Here is a 24,830-nt window from a genome sequence, read left to right as displayed (position 1 = left end):
AATAGCACAAATATGAACTATTTGGGAGGAAAATATTTTGTAGTATGTGACTGAATTGGTATTAATTTTTATATGAAATAAAAATTTGACCTTTAATTTATGGTTTATAGTAGGGAAATGTTTTTGCATCCAATTAAAATATAATGTTTAAAAGTTTCATCATTCTGCAAGGAGAAATGTTATGTGACATTCACACTTCTAAAAGGATTAAAAGGTCAAAAAATAACCAAACTTAAATGATAACTGGATTTAGTTTTATTGCATGTTGTTGGAATTTATTGTGAACATACTTGTCAAAACACCTTAAAATTTATAATTATAAAAATTATGCTTTTCAACTAAAAATTAAAGAAGAGATTATATTCATTATTAACATTATTATATATTATATAATTATAATTATATTTATTAACATTAACAGTCATTTGTTTATTTTATTATAATTTATTAAATTTGCAAAATAGAAAAGTTCAGAGAATATTTTAGATGAATAAAAATCCATGTTACAGTTTTTATGAACACTGAGCATTCCCAATCTTATTTTTAACTGATAATTTGATAATTATAATCTGGCACTGCTTTCGAAAATAACATAATACAATTTGTAAATCTTACACCCACCTACTGTCCATTTATATATAATTGTTTGCATGCTCAAGTCTTACTCTGCACCAAATTGAGCAATTTCAACGATTTTTTGATTTTTTTTGTTGTAAAAGTTCCTGTGGTGGTTCGGTTAGTAAGATTTTCGTGGATAATTTAATTCAAGATTAATGCTTTTTTAAGTAAATTTCATTGTTTTTAGAAAAAGTTTGATAATTTTTTTTTTTTTTTAATTCATAATCATTGCTTAGAATTTAGTTGTTATAACATAATTAGTCTGTTTTAACAGCTGTTGTAAAACTGATGTTTAAAGTATTTTCATGCAAAGATTCAAGATCATTTGGAAAACTGGAATAAACATTATTGCATTCCAGAGAGTCTTAGCTCACACTTGATAGCTGAGTCTTTATGTCTATTTCTATGCATTATTTCAATATTTTTAATGAAGTGCCAGTTCTCACCTTACAAACCTTATGAACAGTTTCCTTTTTTTAGTATAGAATTTATTCAAACACATTTACTGTTCATCAGACTTGATAGGTTGATCTCTCCAGAAACAGACAAGGCCTAATGATTTTTATAAAATAAATTGTCTAAATTGGTTAAGAATCTATAAAGTGTGAACTTTGAATTTGTTAAATGCAAAGTGTACAAAAAAAGAATATTTTAAAACTATGTAATATTTCCTTCCTTGAATTTACTGTAATGAATCACAAATAAAATGAAAGAGTAACTTGTACAGACTTTTCCAACAAATATTTAATGTGAGCACCTTTTGCCACAAGGCAGAAATCCAACTGATGTCTGGAATAATTGAAGCTATAGCAGCTTCAATCCTGTGCCTAAAATTGGGTTGATCAGTTGGTAGTGGAAGCATATACACAAAATCCTTAAAAACCCCCCTAAGAAAAAAATCACATGGGGTCAGATTGGTGACCTTGGAGGCCATCACAAACAATCTGTAATTGGATCCATTGTAACCAATCCAGTGTTTGGTGAAAACATCATTCAACCAATCCTGTACAATTACGTGAGTAAGGAAATGCACCATCTTGTTGCCATATAAAATTCTCTGGTCTATCTTGCAGTTGGGGGTGAGCCATGCATGCAGCACATTCAAATAAACAACTCCTGTTACACTTGCTTCAGCAAAAAAAAACAGCCTATAAACTTGCAAATGGGATATTGCACAAAAAAAATTTAATACAAGGGAGTCTTCTGTCGCATTGTAAGAATTTATAAGGATTTTTTGACCCCAGATGTGGATATTATGTGTGTAAACGTTTCTACTAAGATGGAATGTTGAATCATCACTAAACGCAATATGATTAAGAAACTTGTCACCTTCATGATGCAACATTTTGATCACAAAGTCAGCAGGCTACAAAGTTTGGTGTGTGGATGCATATATAGGTGTCTCCTTAAACCATTCCAAAGCATTGCTAGCTTGCAAATGGACTTTCTAACAGCTATTTTATGACTATGCAGTAAGGACTTCATGGCACATTCAACATTTTTTTCAGCCAACCTTGATTATACTCATACTTGGCCCATTCTCTTCCTTTACAGAGAACATCCAGTTGTTTCAAATTGATTTTGCCATTGAAAAATTGTTATTGTCACTTGGAGGATTACAATTAAATTTTCTATGGAACGCACTTTAAATTATAGATTCATATTTAGCAAACTGCAAACACACAGAAGACTTTCTTTTCAGGAGTCACCATCTTTGCTAGTGGCGCTGTAAGTGGAAAGATAAGGAATCAATCTACAGTTACATGCACGACTAAAATTGTACTTTGATTCTAGCCTTAACTAAACATTGTACTTACCATCCAAGAGATGTAACAATTAAAACCCCCAAATTCCTTTTGTAAGAAAATATTTTTATTAGTCTTTTTTGAATTTCTAAAAAGAAGTATAAGAAAAGAAAAGTAATTTTAATTTTTTGAAATGTTTTTTCCCTTTTTTATTTTGTTTTTAATTTGCATTTTTTAAAGGAAATATTTTTGCTGTTTTAAAAACTCAAATTTCTAAAAAGAAGTTTAAGAAAAGTAATTTTAATTTTTTGAAAAGTTTATTTATAATTTTTGTTTTTAATTTTCTTTAAATTTGCACATTTTAAAGGAAATATGTTTGTTTTTTAAACAGAAATTAAAAGTTTTTATAGTTTAAAAAATGTCAAGCCTGACTAAAATTCATGAATAATAAAAAAGGCCTTTTCAGGACACAAGGTTTTTTTGTTTATTATTTGTATCAGTTTACCATTTAAAATAAGTTTTAACTCTAAGAATTGTATTTATTATTAGAGAGATTAATATTTTTTTACTTAATTGTATATTAATTTAGTATAGTTTTAGATTTTTGTTCTGCAGGATTAGCATCATGGGTATTTGTTGTACCATTTGATGTTGTAAAGTCACAGATACAGGCTGATAATTTTACAGACCCTAAATACAAAGGAATGATTGATTGTGCAAAGAAAATTTATAATATATATGGATTAAGATACTTTGTGCGTGGTTTAAATATCACTATAGTAAGATGTATGCCTTCTTGTGCTGCCGCATTTTTAGGATATGAAGCATTTATATCTACATATACAAATTCTTTACCATTTCCAACAAAATGGAAATAATTATTTTTAAAATTCTGCAAAAAATTTATTTTTTTATATGTAAAAAATATATAAAAAGTTTTTTATATTGTAAATCTGAGTAAAGTAGGAATTTAAATGATGAAAATGCTGATGGCAGTATTTTTCTTAAATCATTTATGATTATCAGCTGAAGTAAAAAAAAAATTATTGTTATTGTAAAATTGTTTTATGATTAAATAATGTATATTTTTAATTGTATTTATCTTTTTTTGTTAAGTGAACAATATTGAAAAAACATTTTTAGAGACTTGGTTTAAATAATGCACTTTATATGTACACCGATAAGAAGTACAGAAAATTATTTTGAAAATGGTACACATCTGTTGATATGGTTCTTTCAAATATCTTAAAAAATTTCAAAAATTAGATTTGTGATCCTTTTATTGCTATTTAACAATAAAAAATAACATATTTTTAGTCTGTAAAAAAATTATGCCTAGATTAACGGAAGTGCATTCCTTGTATAGTGAAGCATTGCAGATAATGAAGTTTAATAATACACATATCTTAGCAATTGAAGTAATTTTTGTCAAAATTTTCTTAGATGCAGTTGTCATACTGTGGCAAGAGAAAATATGGCCGGCTAGAGACAGTGATGTAGTTTGATGGAATAGAATTTTATGCTTGGAGTTGTAAATGGAGGCTGTTTATATGAAATCACAAAATGCACGTGCTTATTTTATTGATCATGTTTGCATTTGTCAATGTGTGAATGTAATATATATTTTTTAAATTGCCATATTTTCTGCAATGATGTGTCAGACTTCTGTGATTCTTTAATACCATTATCAGTGACAGTATGTGATGTTACTATCTTTTCACCTTGCATGTCTGTTGCTCTGTCAGTCTAGGTATTCAAGCAGTGAGTATGAGGTCTGTAAGTAATGAGACTAGTTTTTTTGGCCGCTAAAGTGGCAACACTGTAAAGTTACTAGTAAACATATGGCTAAATTAACAGCTGATAGGTATTAATATTTTTAATCTACTGTTGCCATGTGAGACATAAACAAACTTTTCGTGAAACAAATTTTTGTGGTACGTTACAAAAATGAGTGATAGTAATTATGAGCAACGTTGTGCAATCAAGTTTTTTTGTTGAACTCTTTGAGAATGCTACTGAAACTTTTTCAAAATTGAAATCAGCCATCAAAGACAACTGGGTGCTGCATCATGACAATGCACCTTGTCACACTGCACTCTCAATTAATTAGTTTTTGGTAAAGAAAAATATTCCTGTAGTTCCTCAACCACCTTATTCACCTGACTTGAGTCCTTGCAACTTTTTCCTGTTCCCAACTTTAAAAAAGCACCTCAAGGACACTATTTTGGAACAGCAGAAAACAAAAAAAAATGTAACTGACCATCTGAAGTATATTCCCGTTTCTGAGTTCCAACACTGCTATGAAGAGTGGGAAAACCATTTGAAGCGTTGCACGGCTTCCCAAAGGAACTATTTTGAAGGTGATAGAGTCCATGTATAGTTGGATTGTAAATAAAAAGTATTTCTGAACCAGTCTCATTACTTTATTTACAGACCTCGTATATGATATTTAATTTCTATAAATAATTATATTCTGCTGCTAGGATGCAAATCAGTAGACTATTTTTTAACTCAAGATATTCATCTTTTATTTTCTGTAAATTTTCTAAACAGTTCTTCTAATATTCATTCATCATTTTACTAAATTTCTGCTCATCCCTGTCTTTCATACTAATACTATCAGCATTAATGCCGCTATGCCATTTTTACTTTCATCCAAATTAGTTCACCAAAATTGGATTGGGTTCTATGTGGAACAGAGGCAATCTGATCATGTTGTGTTACCTTATCTCAAAATTTCATCAGAGTAAAATTTATCAAATTATAGTTTGTATAGTTCAAAGCTGAACACTTTCAGCAAATGTGGAATGTTCTTAAACATTTTAGCTGCCTTCTTTTTATATACCATTTTAATTACCGTACTTTTTTCTGCTAGAATTAAAGTGGGAAATAATTTTTCATTGTAATGTTGGGCCATAAAACTAAATGTAGAGTAATCTTTGGGATGAAGCTGGTTTCAATTCAGTGTTTTCATTGTTCACACTATGTAATATTCCTGTTTTTAAAACCAAAAGGACATTAGGTACTCCTCATTCATAATATTCTTGGATTTTTTTTAATAGTATATTTGAATACTTGCATTAACGTGCATTTATCCAATTCTTTTAGAGTCAGCGCATGCACGCCTCTTGTCCCACCCAATAAACAGACACATCTAAAGAAAGAAAGAATGTTTTAGCACAAACTAAAAACTAAAAATAATAATGTTCAGCACAAAACTGGCAAAGCTACTAATATTAAAAAATACTGTTTGAAATTATATAGAATGAGACTGCTGTTCAATGCAAGGATTATCAAGTGAGTGACCCTCTGTGACCTAGCTGTACCATCTCCTACTCTGATCATTACCCCCCTTTATATGCTATATATAAGCACATTCAAAGATATTCAAAATAATCATTGTCCATAATCTGATAACTTTCACAACTGTAACATAATGATACACATGTGTTTTTTGTGAAACAGGATATTATAACTATGAAGTTGTTAGTATAGATTAAACAAAGTTGTTAGCTGTTTCATCATGTTCTTTGTTGCTTAAACGATTTAATATTGCATACATTGTACTTTGTCTACCTTATAGAATGTAAGGCTTGAATATATACCACTCGCTCTGAAATTTTGTGCATCATCTTTGTACTATAAACGCTCATTTCTTCTCATTCTCAACACTCCACTTTACATTAATAAGGTGATTTCATTTACTTCGGAAATCAGGAGAAACAAAACTATAAATATCTAGAAAGCCAAGTGCATATCAGGTATTTGTTTCACTGTGTATTCAATAGAAATTCATCAAGTTAAAATTTCTTCCAATAATTAAAAGGAAATTACAGTTTTTAAACCTCTGGTAAAACATGGCAGGAAATGTCAGAAAATTTAGCCAGGACAGGAATTTTTAGAAAAGATCAGGAAAAATTGCAAAAAAATTCATAGAATTGCATTTTTGTTACCAAATTAAGTTTAATAATGTTAATTATTAAAGTATTTTTTAAGTAATGCTAAAATATATTTAATATACTTTCCTGGTGTCGGAAAATGGGATCCCATCGCCCAGCACAATCCACATATGTGCCTCAAGCAGCCATTAACATCTCCTGTTCTTACTTACATTCCCCAATTATTATTTTATATTAATGGAAGAATATTCCAAATTTCAGTTAATTTTTTCACTGGTGAAATTTTAATAAAAAGTTACTATTTAAAATTTAAAGGTTGTTAACTGTTTTCTTGGAATTTCTTTCAAACTACCATAAATATTTTTTTTTGTATTTTAGGAAATTAATTGCTTTTAAATGACATCTAAAAAAATTCTGTTTAATGACAAAAGGTTAGATGTAAACTTACACCCAGAATTTAGTCGGTTGAGAAGAAGTAGAGACACTTTTTGTGATGTGTGTAAAAAACATTTTTGATTGGGCAATATGGGCTGAAAGGCAGTGACTTTGCAGATTAAAGGAAAACAGCATAATTAAGTAATTACGAAATTCTCAGCCTTCACTGAAAACCTTTTTATCTCCAAGTGGTACTTCAACTCGGTATTGGTTTGCTTGGCATTTCTCCCGCCACCACCCTATTCAGTCGCCCTAAAGCATAAGACACAAACGGCTATTGAGCCTCAAAGCAGTTTACCGACCAGTGTCCTAAATAGCATACCTAACAGTGTGAGCGGACTAAGCAAAGTGCCATACACCACCAACTTACGTATCCCAACCACTCGCTCACTTGTCATGTATTTACTAAAATGGGTAGGCACACCCCGTCAATTACTAAAAATATATATGACATCCATAAGAAAATTTATTTTCTCTAGTCAGCAATTTGCTGCCACGCCTAGATCGTTGAATGTCAGCAAGTACCTGTCTACTATTTTATAAAGCTTGGATCCTTAATAATTGGCAGGTGGTCAGCCATACTCGGGTTAGTTTCCCATGGCAATGCGGTTAGAGTCTTTCCCATAAGTAAACTACAGATGTCGGTTGAACAAAGCAACTGCATCTAGGAACTCATACACGGTCCAACAATGCAGCTCTTGCCACATTGACTTGCCGCTTGTGAGTGGCCAATTTTCCCCTTGACCTCTAAGTTCCAGGGTGGCTCGGTCTCTGGTCCCCCTCCCAAGAGGGGCAGTCAAACATGAAGTGTTCATTTGACTGGACCTTCCCGCAGAAGCACAGCTCATCAGTTGCCAAACAGAACCGAAACAGATATTGTTTCAAGTTGGCATGGTTGGTGAGCACCCGAGCACCTGTTGCCCTTATAAATGAGCTTGAAGCATACCATCCCCCAAATCCTGTAAAAACTTATAGAAGGATCTTCCCTACAAACTTTGATCAACAGTGGTTGTGATATATCTGTGTATGGATCTTCTGGCCAGAGTAACAGCATTTCACTAGCAATGATAAATTTGAATCCTCAACTTCATTTACACAAAATGACAACACAATTACTTTCTTTTTGTTATAAAGGCAATGTTCTAAGGCGAAGATTATGTGGGTTTTCAATGTTGTACAAATTAAGCTATTCTTAAGTTCATGTGAAGATATTGATGAAACTTTTAAAATTATGTTTCTTGATAGTTTACAGTGTCAAAATTCCCAGCTTGGAGCTACTAAATGTTCTTTTGTCATTAATCATGCCTGGCCTTGCACATACTTCGATGGCATTCTACAAATATGTTAGATTAATAATGACAAAATATTTTTCAAGTAAATGTAATAATGTTTGTTTTCTGTTCAAAATGAGATGTTCTGTTCTAGTTTTATTATCTGTATTACTTTTAATCACAGTGATTTTAGTTTTCCTTCAAGTTGTGATCATATTCTTTGTAAAATTGAAATCTGTGTTTCTTAACATTTCTATGCATACCAAGTTATTAAATATTTTTTGTTTACTTTGAAAAATAATGTAGGTTAGTTTTTGTAAAAAACTTTTAGCAATCTTAGTTTATTTTTAGTTAGTTTTTATTTCTTATCTGTGTTATTACCATGATGTTTATCTTTATGTAAGTAATTTAATAAATATTATTAGTTTTTTTGTACTTTGCAGTGTAATTTATTGAAACAATTTATCACAAAAAAAAAGCCTAATTTATATTTTAAAAAATCCTTAAAGAATAAACTTTTAAAATGGATTTAATAATAAATAATAAAAAAAGGCTTGAGTTGGGCAGCTATGGGGATGATGAAGGCTGAAAAAAAAATCTATATATTTTGCGGCGTTAACAGCAATATTATAAAATTTTCAGTGAGGAAATTTTTACTAAATCAGTCAGAAAAACAAATCATAAAATTTGATGGAAACCCTGTAAAAATATTTGTATTATGATACTGCACAATCCTTGTACAAACCAGTTACAATACTGTTACTTATAATGGATTTCAATATCTATGTTACTGTTTTACTTTCATATATTTTTTAAATTTAGTTAACAATATATTCTGAAGACTGATTGAGCTAATTCAAGAAAATTCATTCTATGAGGTTTATATAACCTGATAATATAATAAGGTAGTATAATTTCTAAGATAAAACACAGAATAAAAAAAAAAAATTGTTTTTAATTACTAACTGAACCAAATTTAGTCTGAATGTGTGTTTTCTTCATCATAATTTTATTTATTATTGCAATTATCTTCCATGTTAGTTGCAGAGCTGTTTTGCATTGTGCTTTCTAACTGAAGTGTATGTGGTGGGTTTTTCAGAAAGACATATATTTTGAATATAGTTCACGTACTTCAATGTATTTGATGTACTGTGTTCAAATATACTCAGCTGTGTTTGAAGAGTTTTATGGTGTTCAAGTACATTAATTTGTGGTCCAGTTTTTGAGAAAATGTAGATTTCTAAATTGTTAATGTTGTGTTTGTTATTTTCCTATGTTATGTTGGTTCTGTATTACTGTTAGAGTAATTTTATCAGTTCATGTTTGAAATTGCATTTTGTTTGTCCAATGTAAATTTTTTGCTGGAACAAATTACATTGTATCCAGGTTTTTAAATGTGTTTATAAAATATATAATTTATATAATGTTTGATGTACTTTTTGTACAGTTTAGTGAACGAGTGTTTTATCCTTTTGGGTCTGCTAAATATTTTACAATATTCAAGTTCTGCATGATCCTCATGCACATTAATGTATAGAATCATTGTTTTAAAAATGGAAAACTTATACGAAACCTTAGTTGGGTGCTATGGCCATAGAATAATGTGATGTCATCAATGTTTCTGAGCCAGTATTTTATTTTATAAATGTTTTTGCTATTTGTATGTTGCTTGATTTTTTTTTTCATTATACAAAGATGTCTGGTACCATACAAGAAGTTGCACAGCCCACAGGAAGGTCATAAGGTTGTTTATTTATTTTATATATACACACACAGTACCAATATACTGTGTGAAAAGATGTAAACAAAGCAAGTGAGCTTACAATGTCCAAAAATGTGTCTTCCTGACTTAAAAAGTACCCAATAACAACATTAATGGGAACAATAGTACAAAACAGCTGTGCAGAATGTTACAGAAAATTATTATAAAAACTGTTAAAAATATAATAATGTTACTAAAAACACATCTGCTGGGTATAAATTTATTTATGTTAGCTATTAAGAAAATTAATTGTTTTGCTAATTAGTATCACCAGCTGTCAACAACATTAATATTATTAATAAATGTTAAAAATACCATCATAGATCATTTATACACTGAACCATAGACTCTATTCTTTGGTGATTTATCATTCTTTGTTATTTATATTGAAATTTTTTTTCTACTTTATGATAACTTATTTACTTACATAACAATTGTCATAACAATTAAACAATTTGTCTTACCCATCAGGTTGGTCTTGTGGTAAACTTGTCACCACTAATCAGCTGATTTTGAAATCAGAGTTCTAAGGTTTAATTCCTAGTAAAGGCAGTTACTTTTATATGGATTTGGATTTACTACATAATAGATACTGGCGTTCTTTGGTGGTTGGGTTTAAAAATTAACAACACATCTCAGGAATGGTCTGAGGCTGTACAAAACTACACTTTATTTACATTCATACATATCATCCTCATTCATTCTCTGAAATAATATCTTGCGATGGTTCCAGAGGCTAAACAGAAAAAAATATTATCTTTATAATTAGGGGTCTATGCATAACTGTTAACTTACTTTGCAGTGACATTCTTAGAAGCATGTTGCTACTATGCTTGAAAATGTTATGGAATGTAAATGTTATTTATGTACATAGTACTTGTTAACCATATTATTTTTATTAAAAAAAAAGTAAACTAAATCAAAATAAACTGCATGCTGCATGTATAGTTTTTTTTACATAATATGTATACTAACAACTCTTGAATGCCTTCATGCAAAATTAACATCCAATCAGGTTTTTATAAAATTTTAGTTGTTTAAGATGAGAACATTTTTTATACAGTCTTTTACAAACAAACAGTCAAGATCTAATAATATATGGTAATAAGGGTTCCTTACATTCATCAAATAAAATTTTACTGTTTACTTTTGCCAGCATTTGCATAGTTTGTAAGTAGCAGTCGTCCCCAATAGATTGAGGAAGTGTATAAATACATTGTTTCACATCAGAAAGCAGTATTTTAATGTGTTAATTTGCACAATCTGTTTCATCCTTTCTTATGACTATGATTCATAGCTTGACATACATGATGCACCAGTGAGAGTTATTTTCTTTGAAAATAATGATCTAATTGTATAAACAGTTCCTATATGAAATAGAATGAAGGTGGTTTTTTTTTGTGAGATAAGCAACAGGTATATTTCAATTTGGTATGCTGATTTGGGGAGTTATATACTCAGCTCAGTGAAGAAGGCAATGAAGAAATCAATCTTTTAATTTCAATTTTCTCTAGTAAGCCTGGCCTGGGGTTATTTTTATTTTTTAGAATGATTATGCTAGGTGTGGGAGCGACTTGTGATTCAACTCAGGCCACCTACAACTCTTATGTTTATGAACCTAACATACATCAGAGACTGTGTAAAGCATTATCTAACAGATAATGATTGATTTTCTTCAGAGATGTACTTTTTAAAACACCTGAATTTGAGCTATTAAAAATTTATAAAAACTTGAAAAAAAATCATTACCTGATTTAATGCTTGTTTTCTTCTACATATGTTTTTTACTACAACTTATTTAAATAATAAGAAAATATGCAGTGAATGTTAATATAAATTAGAAAAAAGTATTTATTGTGCCCTTTTTTTATATCGATTTTCAAGCTCTATATCAATACATACACATATAAATGAAAACTTCCAAAATTATTACTACAGGTGTGTATCTCAAAGGAACCTTACACATTAAATCCTGAAGTAAAGTATTTATTGTGCTCTTTTTTTATATCGATTTTCAAGCTCCATATCTTCAACAAAATGATTCCAAAAATATTGTATTAAAATAAGGATTTTTTTTCTTACCAATCATCAAATTTCAGCGTTTTACTCTCATTTTTGTAATGACTTCTTTTAATGTCACATGTTATTGTTCTTAACGGGAAATTCATAATTATAAAATAAGTATTATTGTTATAAAAGTTACCTAGTATTTAAAATTTGTTATACATCATGAAGTACTTATACCCATAGATTAATATATATTGCAGATTTAACACATTTATATACATTATACTTTCAAATTATTTATCCCATGAATCTGTTTGTTCATCATTGATCTAACTGCAGAGAGTCAAGCATCTCCACATCCTTCTTCGACATACTGCAAAGCATCTCCAGAGTTATGGTTTGAAAGATTTCCTCCACAATTCTTCAATGTTGGCCCACACTGAGGTACTAGCACTTGATTATTCTCCACAGCAAGTTGTTGAATACTTATGGTGGCAATTCCAGTGGGGCTGGTGATACTTGTGAAACACTGCAATTCAGCAGCCAGAAAAACTGTTCTAGGAAATCACACACCCAAGATTAAAATGAGCTAGAGCCTGGTCTTGCTGTATCCTCTTTAAGTTACAGTATTAACCATCTTCCAAACATTTGAAAATAAGAATTACCAATCAGATACTCAAAAAAAAAAAGGTGTCCATACAAGTATTACAATGCCATTATGTGGTATGAGGTTGATTCCTTTCCAACTTGCACATAAAATGATGATTCTCCTTACCCTACACTTCTGGCTTGTGAATTGTTGTAAGTAGCATATTCATTAGGAAATTATACTTTTATGTAATTGAAAACTACACAATCAGTCTTGCAATGGTGGGACATTTTGCACTCACTTTTTCTTTCATCCATTATGTTTAACACTGCTGTAAGCAAGTGCATGTTTCTCCCAATGTCCATAAAGCAAATATTGTTACTTTACAAGGCAAGTGTTCATGTTCACAAAATGAATTCATTATTTGTGGCATTGTTTCCCCTGGGTGTATTTGGTCATGTACCCAACACTTGTAATCAACCGCTTCTCAGTACTGTAACCAAATCTGTCCACATCAATCATGGCTTTGCAAATAAAAAAAGACTGAGTGGAGGTGGTGTATGTCCTATGTGACTAACTACGGTTTACCAACCGTAGTTAAGAAATTATTTCTTTTTGAATATAGCGTGACTTTCAAAATGGCAACATATTAATTGCAGGGAGAGTATGGGAACTGCTTGGACATTCGTGTAATAGTATTAATAAATTAGGCTTGATGTAGATAAATTATTTGTTTTGGAGAGGGTTTGTGGTAAACAAAAGAAACATTCAGTTTAAAATAAATGTAATAAAAATGTTTGTGATAAATTGTATTAACACTAAAATAAAATAATTACAATCATATACTTGTCCTTTTTGGGATGATTGATAGTTCTTGCTATGGTATCTTTCCTGAGATAGCACTGCTCAATGGGTTGTTTTTTCTTGAATGATGTAACCCCATTTGGATTAACCAAGTGGTTAAGATTACTAAGTGTATTAATCATAAACATCTAAAAACAGTTCTGGATAGTTTAAAGTAGTTGCATGTGATGAAGGAAATCCATGATTGTTTAGACAGCTAGCTATTTAAGTACATAAATATATCAAATTCACCTGTTTCTTTTCACTTATCTCACCTCTTACAAATATAACTCAATTCCAACTCATACTTGGATAAATTTCACAATCAAAAAGATTTATACTTAAGATTAATTTCATAAAGATTTATTTCAAGCAAACAAACAGTTTTAAAACAGAAATTAAAAAATGTAGTCTGTAAAATTAAAGTGGTTTTATAAAATAAAAAAATAAAAAATACAGAAAATAAATTTAAATGAATTATTACAGATTTATTATTTGTTTGCTAGATAATAAAGTACAGACCACAATAGTATAATCTGATGATAAAGATCTTAGAGTAAGCTAGCAATCCTAATAATTTATCATTAGGTAATATTACATCTGGATAATAAATTTTGTTGTTTAAACTAATTAGTAAAATAGTATAGGAAAGAATAGTAATTATATATGTGATTTCTTACAAAACTATAACAGCTTGAACTTAGGTATTTTAATTTTTTAGCCTAAGTGTAGTTGAAATTCAATGATCAGGTCATTGAATATTTGTGACTGTCAAGTCATCACATGAAGAACAATACTTATCATGATCAATTAAAAAAAAAAATCAATTTATAAAGTTTGTTATTCATAACTTTTAACAGCAAATATGAAATGAAGAATTAGACTTTCTAAGAAAATTATTCATTGTTAATAGTTCTGTACTATTTGAATTAAGAATTAATTTTCATTTCAGTAATGGTTTAAGTTTATAATCGTTTAAATGAAGTGAGTGTACTGCAGGATTTTAGGTTTTGATAAACTATGGGTAGGTGATTTTTAGTACTCATCCTCATAGTTCTATTCATTATTGAAAAAATTACACTGAAAGTGCAATTTTTTCTTATTTAAATTGAAAGTAGTATTTTGAATCAGTGATTGTTGTACATGATTGATTCATGCAAATTTGTTTGATTTTTAGAAAAATCAATCCAGAGTTATAGAGGACCTTCTGCCTACTGAATAAACAATATAGAAATGTGACGTCAGGATTTTTGTTGCAATACTATTGAATTATGTATTTCAGACAATTTGTCACATTATAGTATACAGTGGTTTTAGGTAAAAGCTATTAATGTAGGAAAGGATTTTTTTTTGCTTTACAGCTGTATAAAAAAAACTGATTCTTCCAAATGCAACCATTTTTGTTTTTAACTACCAGAGAAGGCGTATTATTAGTAGTAATTTATGCTTGAGGGGAGCAGTTGAAGCATTCAACTGCCTCCACAAGCATTATGTCATTTTTTTACTTAAAATATTTTATTTAATAATAGGAAAAATTACTGAAATTTATATAAAAAAATTACAAATTATTATTACATATCTAGAATTTCAAAATTATTTAAGCATTTACCTCCTTTTATTACTCCTTTTATTTTACCTCCTATTATTTTATTTTCCTCCTTTTATTTTACCTCCTCTATGAATCATGAGACCTTGCCGTTGGTGAGGGGGCTTGAGTGTTCAGGGATACAGAGTAGCTGGACCGAAGGTGCAACCATATCGGAGAGGTATCTGTTGAGAGCCAGACTAAGGAATGATTCCTGAAAGAGGGCAGCAGCTCTTTCAGTAGTTGTTAGGGGCATGAGTCAGGACGACTTAAACGGCCGTATCAACATCACTCAGTCCTCTGAGTACTGCGCAGCTGAAAGCAATGGAAAACTACAGCTGCTTTTTTTCCAAGAAAATGTGGCTCTCTGCATTTTCACATAGCAATAATGGAGGCGCCTTCCTTGGTAAAATATTCCGGAGGTAAAATAGTCCCCCGTTCGGATCTCCGGGTGGGGACTACTAAGGAAGGGGTCACCAGAAAATTAAAAAATAACATTCTACGAGTCGGAGCGTGGAATGTTAGAAGCTTGAAAAAGGTTGGTAGGCTAGAAAATTTAAAAAGGGAAATGGGTAGAACAAATGTGGATATAGTAGGAATTAGTGAGGTTCGGTGGGAAGAGGAAGGCGACTTTTGGTCAGGTGATTTTAGAGTAATTAACTCAGCGTCAAATAATGGGCAGGCAGGAGTAGGTTTCGTGATGAACAAGAAGATAGGGAGGAGAGTGGAGTATTTCAAAATGCATAGCGATAGAATCATTGTAATAAGGATAAAATCAAAACCTAAACCGACAACGATTGTTAACGTCTATATGCCTACAAGCGCCTATGATGATGATGAGGTAGAGTGTGTATACGAAGAGATTGATGAAGCAATTAAACACGTAAAAGGAGATGAAAATTTAATAATAGTTGGAGATTGGAATGCAAGCATTGGAAAAGGCAAGGAAGGAAATATAGTGGGTGAATACGGGCTGGGCAAAAGGAATGAAAGAGGGGACCGACTTATAGAATTTTGCACGAAGTATAATTTAGTAATTGCCAACACCCAATTTAAAAATCATAATAGAAGAATATACACTTGGAAAAAGCCAGGCGATACTGGAAGGTATCAGATAGATTATATCATGGTTAAGCAAAGATTTAGAAATCAACTCGTTGACTGCAAAACTTACCCTGGAGCAGACATTGATAGCGACCATAATTTGGTGATAATGAAATGTAGATTGGGGTTTAAAAACCTGAAGAAAAGGTGTCAGATGAATCGGTGGAATTTAGAGAAGCTTGAAGAAGAGGAGGTAAAGAAGATTTTTGAGGAGGACATCGCAAGAGGTCTGAGTAAAAAAGATAAGGTAGAAAATGTAGAAGAAGAATGGGAGAATGTTAAAAAGGAAATTCTTAAATCAGCAGAAGCAAACTTAGGCGGAATAAAGAGAACCGGTAGAAAACCTTGGGTTTCAGACGATATATTGCAGCTGATGGATGAACGTAGAAAATATAAGAATGCTAGTGATGAAGAAAGTAAAAGGAACTATCGGAAATTAAGAAATGCTATAAACAGGAAGTGCAAACTGGTGAAAGAAGAGTGGATTAAAGAAAAGTGTTCAGAAGTGGAAAGAGAAATGAACATTGGTAAAATAGACGGAGCATACAGGAAAGTTAAGGAAAATTTTGGGGTACATAAATTAAAATCTAATAATGTGTTAAACAAAGATGGTACACCAATATATAATACGAAAGGTAAAGTCGATAGATGGGTGGAATATATTGAAGAGTTATACGGAGGAAATGAATTAGAAAATGGTGTTATAGAGGAAGAAGAGGAAGTTGAGGAGGATGAAATGGGAGAAACAATACTGAGGTCTGAATTTAAGAGAGCATTAAAAGATTTAAATGGCAGAAAGGCTCCTGGAATAGACGGAATACCTGTAGAATTACTGCGCAGTGCAGGTGAGGAAGCGATTGATAGATTATACAAACTGGTGTGTAATATTTATGAAAATGGGGAATTTCCATCAGACTTCAAAAAAAGTGTTATAGTTATGATACCAAAGAAAGCAGGGGCAGATAAATGTGAAGAATACAGAACAATTAGTTTAACTAGTCATGCATCAAAAATCTTAACTAGAATTTTATACAGAAGAATTGAGAGGAGAGTGGAAGAAGTGTTAGGAGAAGACCAATTTGGTTTCAGGAAAAGTATAGGGACAAGGGAAGCAATTTTAGGCCTCAGATTAATAGTAGAAGGAAGATTAAAGAAAAACAAACCAACATACTTGGCGTTTATAGACCTAGAAAAGGCTTTCGATAACGTAGACTGGAATAAAATGTTCAGCATTTTAAAAAAATTAGGGTTCAAATACAGAGATAGAAGAACAATTGCTAACATGTACAGGAACCAAACAGCAACAATAACAATTGAAGAACATAAGAAAGAAGCCCTAATAAGAAAGGGAGTCCGACAAGGATGTTCCCTATCTCCGTTACTTTTTAATCTTTACATGGAACTAGCAGTTAATGATGTTAAAGAACAATTTAGATTCGGAGTAACAGTACAAGGTGAAAAGATAAAGATGCTACGATTTGCTGATGATATAGTAATTCTAGCCGAGAGTAAAAAGGATTTAGAAGAAACAATGAACGGCATAGATGAAGTCCTACGCAAGAACTATCACATGAAAATAAACAAGAACAAAACAAAAGTAATGAAATGTAGTAGAAATAACAAAGATGGACCGCTGAATGTGAAAATAGGAGGAGAAAAGATAATGGAGGTAGAAGAATTTTGTTATTTGGGAAGTAAAATTACTAAAGATGGACGAAGCAGGAGCGATATAAAATGCCGAATAGCACAAGCTAAACGAGCCTTCAGTAAGAAATATAATTTGTTTACATCAAAAATTAATTTAAATGTCAGGAAAAGATTTTTGAAAGTGTATGTTTGGAGTGTCGCTTTATATGGAAGTGAAACTTGGACAATCGGAGTATCTGAGAAGAAAAGATTAGAGGCTTTTGAAATGTGGTGCTATAGGAGAATGTTAAAAATCAGATGGGTGGATAAAGTGACAAATGAAGAGGTATTGCGGCAAATAGATGAAGAAAGAAGCATTTGGAAAAATATAGTTAAAAGAAGAGACAGACTTATAGGCCACATACTAAGGCATCCTGGAATAGTCGCTTTAATATTGGAAGGACAGGTAGAAGGGAAAAATTGTGTAGGCAGGCCACGTTTGGAGTATGTAAAACAAATTGTTGGGGATGTAGGATGTAGAGGGTATACTGAAATGAAACGACTAGCACTAGATAGGGAATCTTGGAGAGCTGCATCAAACCAGTCAAATGACTGAAGACAAAAAAAAAAAAAAAATTAAGCATTTAAAGATTATTAATTGTTCATTGAGAAATAGTGAATAATGAATTTCTCTACATAAAAAAATGATATATGAAAATTTTTCTCATGTTTAATAAAGTGCAATGCCATTTTTGAATTTTAACCTGGAACCTTCTACTGCACTAGAGGTCAACATTTTGAAAAACTATTATAGCAGCATAAAAAAAGTTTAACAAGGTGCAAGTAATTTAATAGAGATATGAATTTATCTCTATTAAATTTTTTTTATTTTTTACATATTCCAAACGTGGCAGGCCACGTTTGGAATATGTAAAACAAATTGTTAGGGATGTAGGATGTAGGGGGTATACTGAAATGAAACGACTAGCACTAGATAGGGAATCTTGGAGAGCTGCATCAAACCAGTCAAATGACTGACGACAAAAAAAAAGAATTTATCATGAACTTTTTCTATCTATTTTGTCAGAAATCAAATGTAGAAGATGGTATTGAGCCTAAAACTATTGTTATTAATTACTAATATAATGAATACTTTATCATTAGTATGAAAAATTTAAGTGAGTAAGTATGTTTCATTTTACACGATTCCATATATACCTTATAAGAAATAATTAAGTAATACATGATAAAAATTTGTCTTTAATAAATTTGTAAGGTTATTATTCCTTGAAGAATGGGAGTAGTTTGGATAAGATTTCTGCAAAGGAGGACAGTGTAATTGTTGCATCAATTGTTCATGTTACCAATAACCAGGCCTAACTTCATAAGACTTAGCACAATTTCCTCATGTGAAAACAGACTGAATGGGAGGAATTTTACAAGCGATGATGGGCTCCTAAGGGCTTGGGACAATGAATGAAGGGCAGTTATATTATAGCTTTGGTAAAGGAATCTATAACAATTCTCTCTACAGGAAGTCTTCAGTTGCAATAAAATTATCTTGCTGCTATGTAAAATAATCCTCAGTATTCTATCCACAACAATGCAAAGAGGCACAACAGTAGATTATTTTAGCACAGTTGAATCTTAGTAATTGTAAAACCCTAGAACAAAAACTTATGGGCTGTTTTTTTTGTAATACAGCTAAGAAAGCTGTCATAATTCAACAGTAAAAAAGATCTCCGACAAAAGATGGCAAAGTTTTATTGAAGAAATAATGGAGAAATGTATAATATGTGGTGGAAGTTATTTTGAAAGATTATGAAAAAATAAAGTCGTATTGCAAAACTTTCCTAGTGCCTTTTGTGCCTTACCATAGCTATCATTAGTGCCTTTTCTGCCTTACCATAGCTATCATATTATTCTGAAGTGATGCTACTCACGAGTTCTGAAAAAAAATGATTTTATTGTAATTTAGAAATTGTGAAATTTTTCTTTGGCAGCTGTCATTCATATGTAGACAATTTTCCCATTTTCATATAGTGTAACATAAAAATACAGAACTATCTCATTTTCATTATGTTATAGAAACAATAAATGTATACCAGGTGGCTGAAAAGTAACTTACAACTCCCCCTTCTTAATTTTTTTATAACTCAGATGACTGGATGCAGTTGTGGCATTCTTCCTTGTACAGAGGGGCTAGTTCAATAAAAATATAGTTAATTATTTTTGGTTTTTGGGCAGCAGGGCATGAGGGAACACTAAAAAAATTATTAAAATTTTTCAAATTCTTTAAATTAAGTTTTTTATAAAAAAATTGCTACATGAAACAACAGACTCTAATAAGCCAGCATATGTTGTTTCTCATTTACATTCATACCTGTAGTAAAGTTTAATTGATAATCTAGACACGATAAGACATTATTTATAATAAAATACATTGCAATTGATTACACCAAACCTTTCTCTGAAATGAATAGAATTTAGATTTTTTAAAGCCTTTAATGAATAACAATAATGAAACTATCTTATATATGTACTAACAAGTTTAATCCAACACACAGTTTAAATAGAATTTTTGCAGTTATTTCAAAATTAATATCCTGTCCTAACCTTACTGTAAGTATTCACTGGATTCTTCACTGTGTATTGGTATAGTGATGTGTTAAGGGCTTACCTTAGGATGAATAGTCATCAGAAACAGTATCATCTGCTTCAGTTGTAAGAAGGTGCAATTAAATGGGAAGCAGCAGTTTATTCTGATGGTTTGAGATCATTATTAGTAGAAATTATTTATTAAATCCTTTTAAAAATATTGAGGTATTCATATGAACACCAGATGTAAGGTGTAGAGAAATTATAATACTTTTTTAATAAAAAAAAATGTTTAACCCTACTTTACTGTTGAATTATGACAAGCTTTCTTAGCTGTATTACAAAAAAACAGCCCATTAGTTTTTGTTATAGGGTTTTACAATTACTAAGATTTAACTATGCTAAGATAATCTGCCCTTGCGCCTCTTTTGCATTATTGTGAATGTAATACTGAGGATTATTTTACAAAGCAAGCTAATTTTATTGCAACTGAAGACTTCATGTATAGAGAATTGCTATAGTTTTCTTCTTTATCCATTTTCCCAGTAAACTTTCTTCATTGACAAACAACGCATTTGAGTAATTTTTTGATTCTTCAAGTTGTGATTACCAAAGCTATAATCTTGCTAATTGCTCTTGATATTTTTATCTTCAGTGGATTCTTTCTGAAAATCTTCAAATGCCTTGACCAAGACCCCTCTTTTGTTAAGAACTAATGTTAATATATAAAATAAAAGTTCTTATTTTCAATAGAAAATTTATTTTGACATTCAAACTACTTACCTCCTTTCAAATTTTATTGGAGATGCTTTCCTAATACTAAATTCTAAAGTATGCATTTGACGGTCTGTAACTATTTTTTCCTCCAAAGATTCTTAATAAGAAGAATCATTATCTAAATGTTGCTACCTGAAATCTACTCGGATATTGGTTTTGTATATATTTACAATATTTGTTTACCAGCATATTAGCAGTGTTAACCTGCTTCTACATCTGTGCAGAAAACCACATATAGTTCAATTTTATTAACTGATCAAAGGGAGATGATTTCTCTCTGCCAAGAGATCTTTTTATGGCTTTTCTTACCTGTAGAAATAACAAATATGTATAATTTTGTCTCTAGGAGGCAAGACTTAATTTTTAGCTATTTTAGATTACTTATAATATATTCACATGTGTGAATAAAATATTTTATTAACTATAGAAATGTAAATTGTTAAAGTGTCATAAATATTTATTGATTTTTTTTCTTGTAATGAGACTGGTGTTAATTTAATTCCACAGGTGCAGCATCATGGGCATTAATAATGCCACTTGATGTAGTAAAATCAAGAATGCAAGCTGACAGTGTTGAAAAACCCAAATACAATGGAATGATCGATTGTTTTAGAAAAAGCTATCAAGAAGCTGGTCTTAAAGTATTTATGCGTGGATTCTGGACAACTATGGCTAGAGCACTCCCAGTTAATGCTGCTACATTTGTTGGCTATGAAACATTTATTTCGTTTTATTTTAAACTAAAAAAGAAAAATGAAGATCAGAAATAAATAAAACTGATAACTGAGTATATTCACTAATATTAATAAAATGTGAGTATTATCTGAAATTACCTCACCAAATTTTTTTTATAGTTTTCACTATATTATTTAGTATTGTAAATAGCTAATTACAAGTAACAGACACATAACTAACAAATCTACGGAATAAATCTTGCTTACTGACAAATATGTCACTAAATATAGTTGACGTAGTATTAATTTAAATTATTACTTTGATTCTTTTGAAGAAAATAAAATTGATCTTTATTTTTTTTAACTTTCTCCGTAAAATAAATAGTATTGAAAGTACTAGGAAGTTTGTTATCATTTATGGATTTTTTATCAATCTTTTCAAGGAAAAATAATGGTATTACTTTTGGTCACATGATGGGAGTGGGGGGTGAAAATGAATTTTCTTTGTTTTAAGGCATGAGAAGTGCAAAAATACCATTCACTTAAATTGTGGTTTCCTTATATATTATTTACTTAATGTTATATATAAGATCACATTTTGTAGCTCATAAATCTCCAAAATACTAGATCAATTTCATTGAAATTTAGATATGCTGCAGTAGTGTGTTTGAAGTTGTGGATGTGAAAATTTGATGATTGGTTAAGTTCTTGGTTTAGGTAAAAAATCTTGTGTGGGGCAAGTTAGAAGCATGGTTTTCATTATGGTGCTGCAAGTTGGTTCATTGATGTTTCTTTATCTGCAGTATCAAGTGTAATTATATGTATAAAAAAACTGCACTTTCAATTTTTCATTATTTAATCTAAGTAGCTGATGATGCAATCAATATACATATATACAAGCTGATCACTTCACTTGCCTAACCATCTATCCTGGGGGCTTCACTCCCTGAATCTCCAACACGTTTGTTATCCCTACGATTGTAAGAAACTTTTACATTAATATACTCATTCAATATCCAGGTGCTGATCTTTTTCCTCTTTAGTTTCTTGTTCTTATGAGTTTTTAAGTTGTTCTAGTTTTTTAAGCAAAAACTAAGAAAAAACCATTTTTTTTCTTATACTGTTGAGCTGGAGATATCTTCCAATACGTTCTCTTGTTCAGGTTCTGTTTCCTCCGCATATTTCTTCGAAGTAGATGACATGTGTGTGGTTTCCGTGGTCGAAGGTAGCAAATTGGGGTTCTGTTTTGTAATTACGTTTGCTTGATGTTCTCCAGTTTTCATTTTGGTTGTGGTGGATGATGAAAGTATAACCACACATTCTATCATCTGTGATAGTTCACATCCTTTTCCTCCATCATCTTCTGAATTTCCAGGTCTGTTTTGTTTCCTTGTATTTAATTTCAGTTTTTTATAATTATTGTTTTTTCTCTTGCACTTAGTTCCCTTTTCCTTGCAGTGGGATGGGATGGAATGTTGTGGTTCTTGTGCTGCATGTTCCTGGTTTGTCATCGTATGTGTTATTACAGTTTTGTATACAAATCTCCATGGAGGAGATGCATTGACTATCTGTAGTTGTTGCATCGTTTCCATTTTTGATTTTGTTATCACTGCTATTGCTTCTTCTTCTGTTGTTGTTTTGTATGATTGTATGTCTGTGTTCTTATGACCATGTTGTCGGTTTGCAGTTTTGATTTAAAATTGTTATATATTTGACCATAGCATCTTTATATAATCTGATTCAACGTATTCACAAGAGTCAAGTAAATAACTTTCCCATTGTTTTCCGCCAGGAGCTGGAAAATGGAAACCAGATCCAGGGCAAAACTGTGGGTATGTATGTGCTCTTTATTATTTGTTTTATGTCCTGTATTTGTTGGTTTTTAACTGTTATTTTGTTTCGTTTCAGTATTAGACGTGTCACATATAACTCGGAGCAATGTAGATTATATTTTTTATTATATTTATATTTATTTATTTATTTTTTTTTTTATTATATTTTTTATTATATCCAGTGTTTCTGTTTTATTATTTTCTTTAATCTATTTTCTATAGTCTTCCATTTGTGTCAATTTTCTGAATGTGGGTGTCATCAGTTGAAGTTGTAGGCCTTCCTGGTCGAGGGTCATCTTCAATTGACGGACAACTACTTTTAAATCATGAAAACCATTCGTAACATTGCGTACAATCCAGAGCATCATCTTTGTAAGCTTGTTTCAAAAGTTGAAACATTTCTGTGGAAGTTTTTACAATTTTCACACAAAATTTTACATTGTATCACGCATTACAAAATGTCACAAATGAAAATCGTACATTACAAAAGTCGCTACTAATACTTTAATATGTTGCACTCAAATAACAGTGGAGATATCAACAATCTAAGAAGATGTGGTTACAGAGGAGGTTGTGTGATGTGACAACAGGAGGAATGAGGTTACAATGCTGCCAACAGCACGTCACTAAGTATCTCCAGTGACGTGTAATTAAAAATGTTTTGTTATTTTCTGAACAGACCTCATATGTTATCTATTACTACTTTAATTGTAAAGCAATTATACAGTTCAATTTACATAATATTGCAAAATTTATTATGTATTTTAGAATTTATGAGTTGTTCATAAGTATATAATAATGGGAAAACCTACTCATAATGTTTACTGAAGAATTTGATCTAATCTAAATTTTGTGTAAAATATTAACTGCTAAAACTTAAGTAAGAAAAGAAAACACCTGATTCTTAGTTGAAAAATAGTAAATGGATTATTTATAATTGAAAATTAATGGTAACAGGGAAACCTGGGATGTCTACTCGCCAATTATATTGCTGTGTTAGTATGATAGGTTCTACCAGCTTGTCTCTAGTTTGATTCCCAGCAAGGATGTGAAATTTTTAAAAATGCAATACTTAATCTTACCAGTGATCAGAAATTTTTTCAATGTTACATTGTACAAAAAAGGTTAGACAGATATTTTTAATAAAATTTAAAGAACTTTATGATGATGTTGTTTACTCCAATGCAGCAGCACTAAAGAGTTTATTTCCTAAAAACCCAACACTTTGGGACCATCTTTAAACCCCAACATATTAAAAGTCTTAAGGGCTTGTAATAAATCTTAAGACTATTTAAAAATCTATAATCAGCCTTTTAATCAAATTTTGCCATTAAAGTTACTAGTTTTTTCATCATTAATCTTCTGATTTCTTACAATTTGTTCTAAAATAAATTTTGATTTGTTAATTTTTTTTAAAAGTAACATATTTAGGTGATTACTAAAAACCTATAAAATTAATTTGGTT

At 30.6% G+C, this 24,830-nt stretch overlaps 1 protein-coding gene across 10 annotated transcripts in view; it reads left to right on the top strand.

Annotated features, from left to right (window-relative positions):
• The window catches only part of LOC142325087 (solute carrier family 25 member 45-like), a 74,280-nt gene that overhangs the window by 46,586 nt on the left and 2,864 nt on the right, over window positions 1-24,830 (top strand). For 3 of the 10 annotated variants that reach the window (XM_075366422.1, XM_075366421.1, XM_075366423.1), the window contains exon 6: window positions 7,943-8,296. In XM_075366422.1, coding sequence (XP_075222537.1) covers window positions 7,943-8,262 — 320 coding nt within the window. In that variant the 3' untranslated portion in view covers window positions 8,263-8,296. Of the gene's footprint in view, window positions 1-2,978; window positions 3,260-7,942; window positions 8,301-21,366; window positions 21,672-23,325; window positions 23,345-24,830 lie in introns of those variants that run through there. The other 7 variants (XM_075366419.1, XM_075366415.1, XM_075366417.1 and 4 more) reach the window with 6 other exon arrangements.

The sequence above is a fragment of the Lycorma delicatula genome, chromosome 5 (assembly GCF_047948215.1).
Source record: "Lycorma delicatula isolate Av1 chromosome 5, ASM4794821v1, whole genome shotgun sequence".
NCBI lineage: Eukaryota > Metazoa > Arthropoda > Insecta > Hemiptera > Fulgoridae > Lycorma > Lycorma delicatula.
The sequence above is the reverse complement of the archived record's forward strand: the minus strand, read 5'-3'. Positions and strand labels throughout refer to the sequence as shown.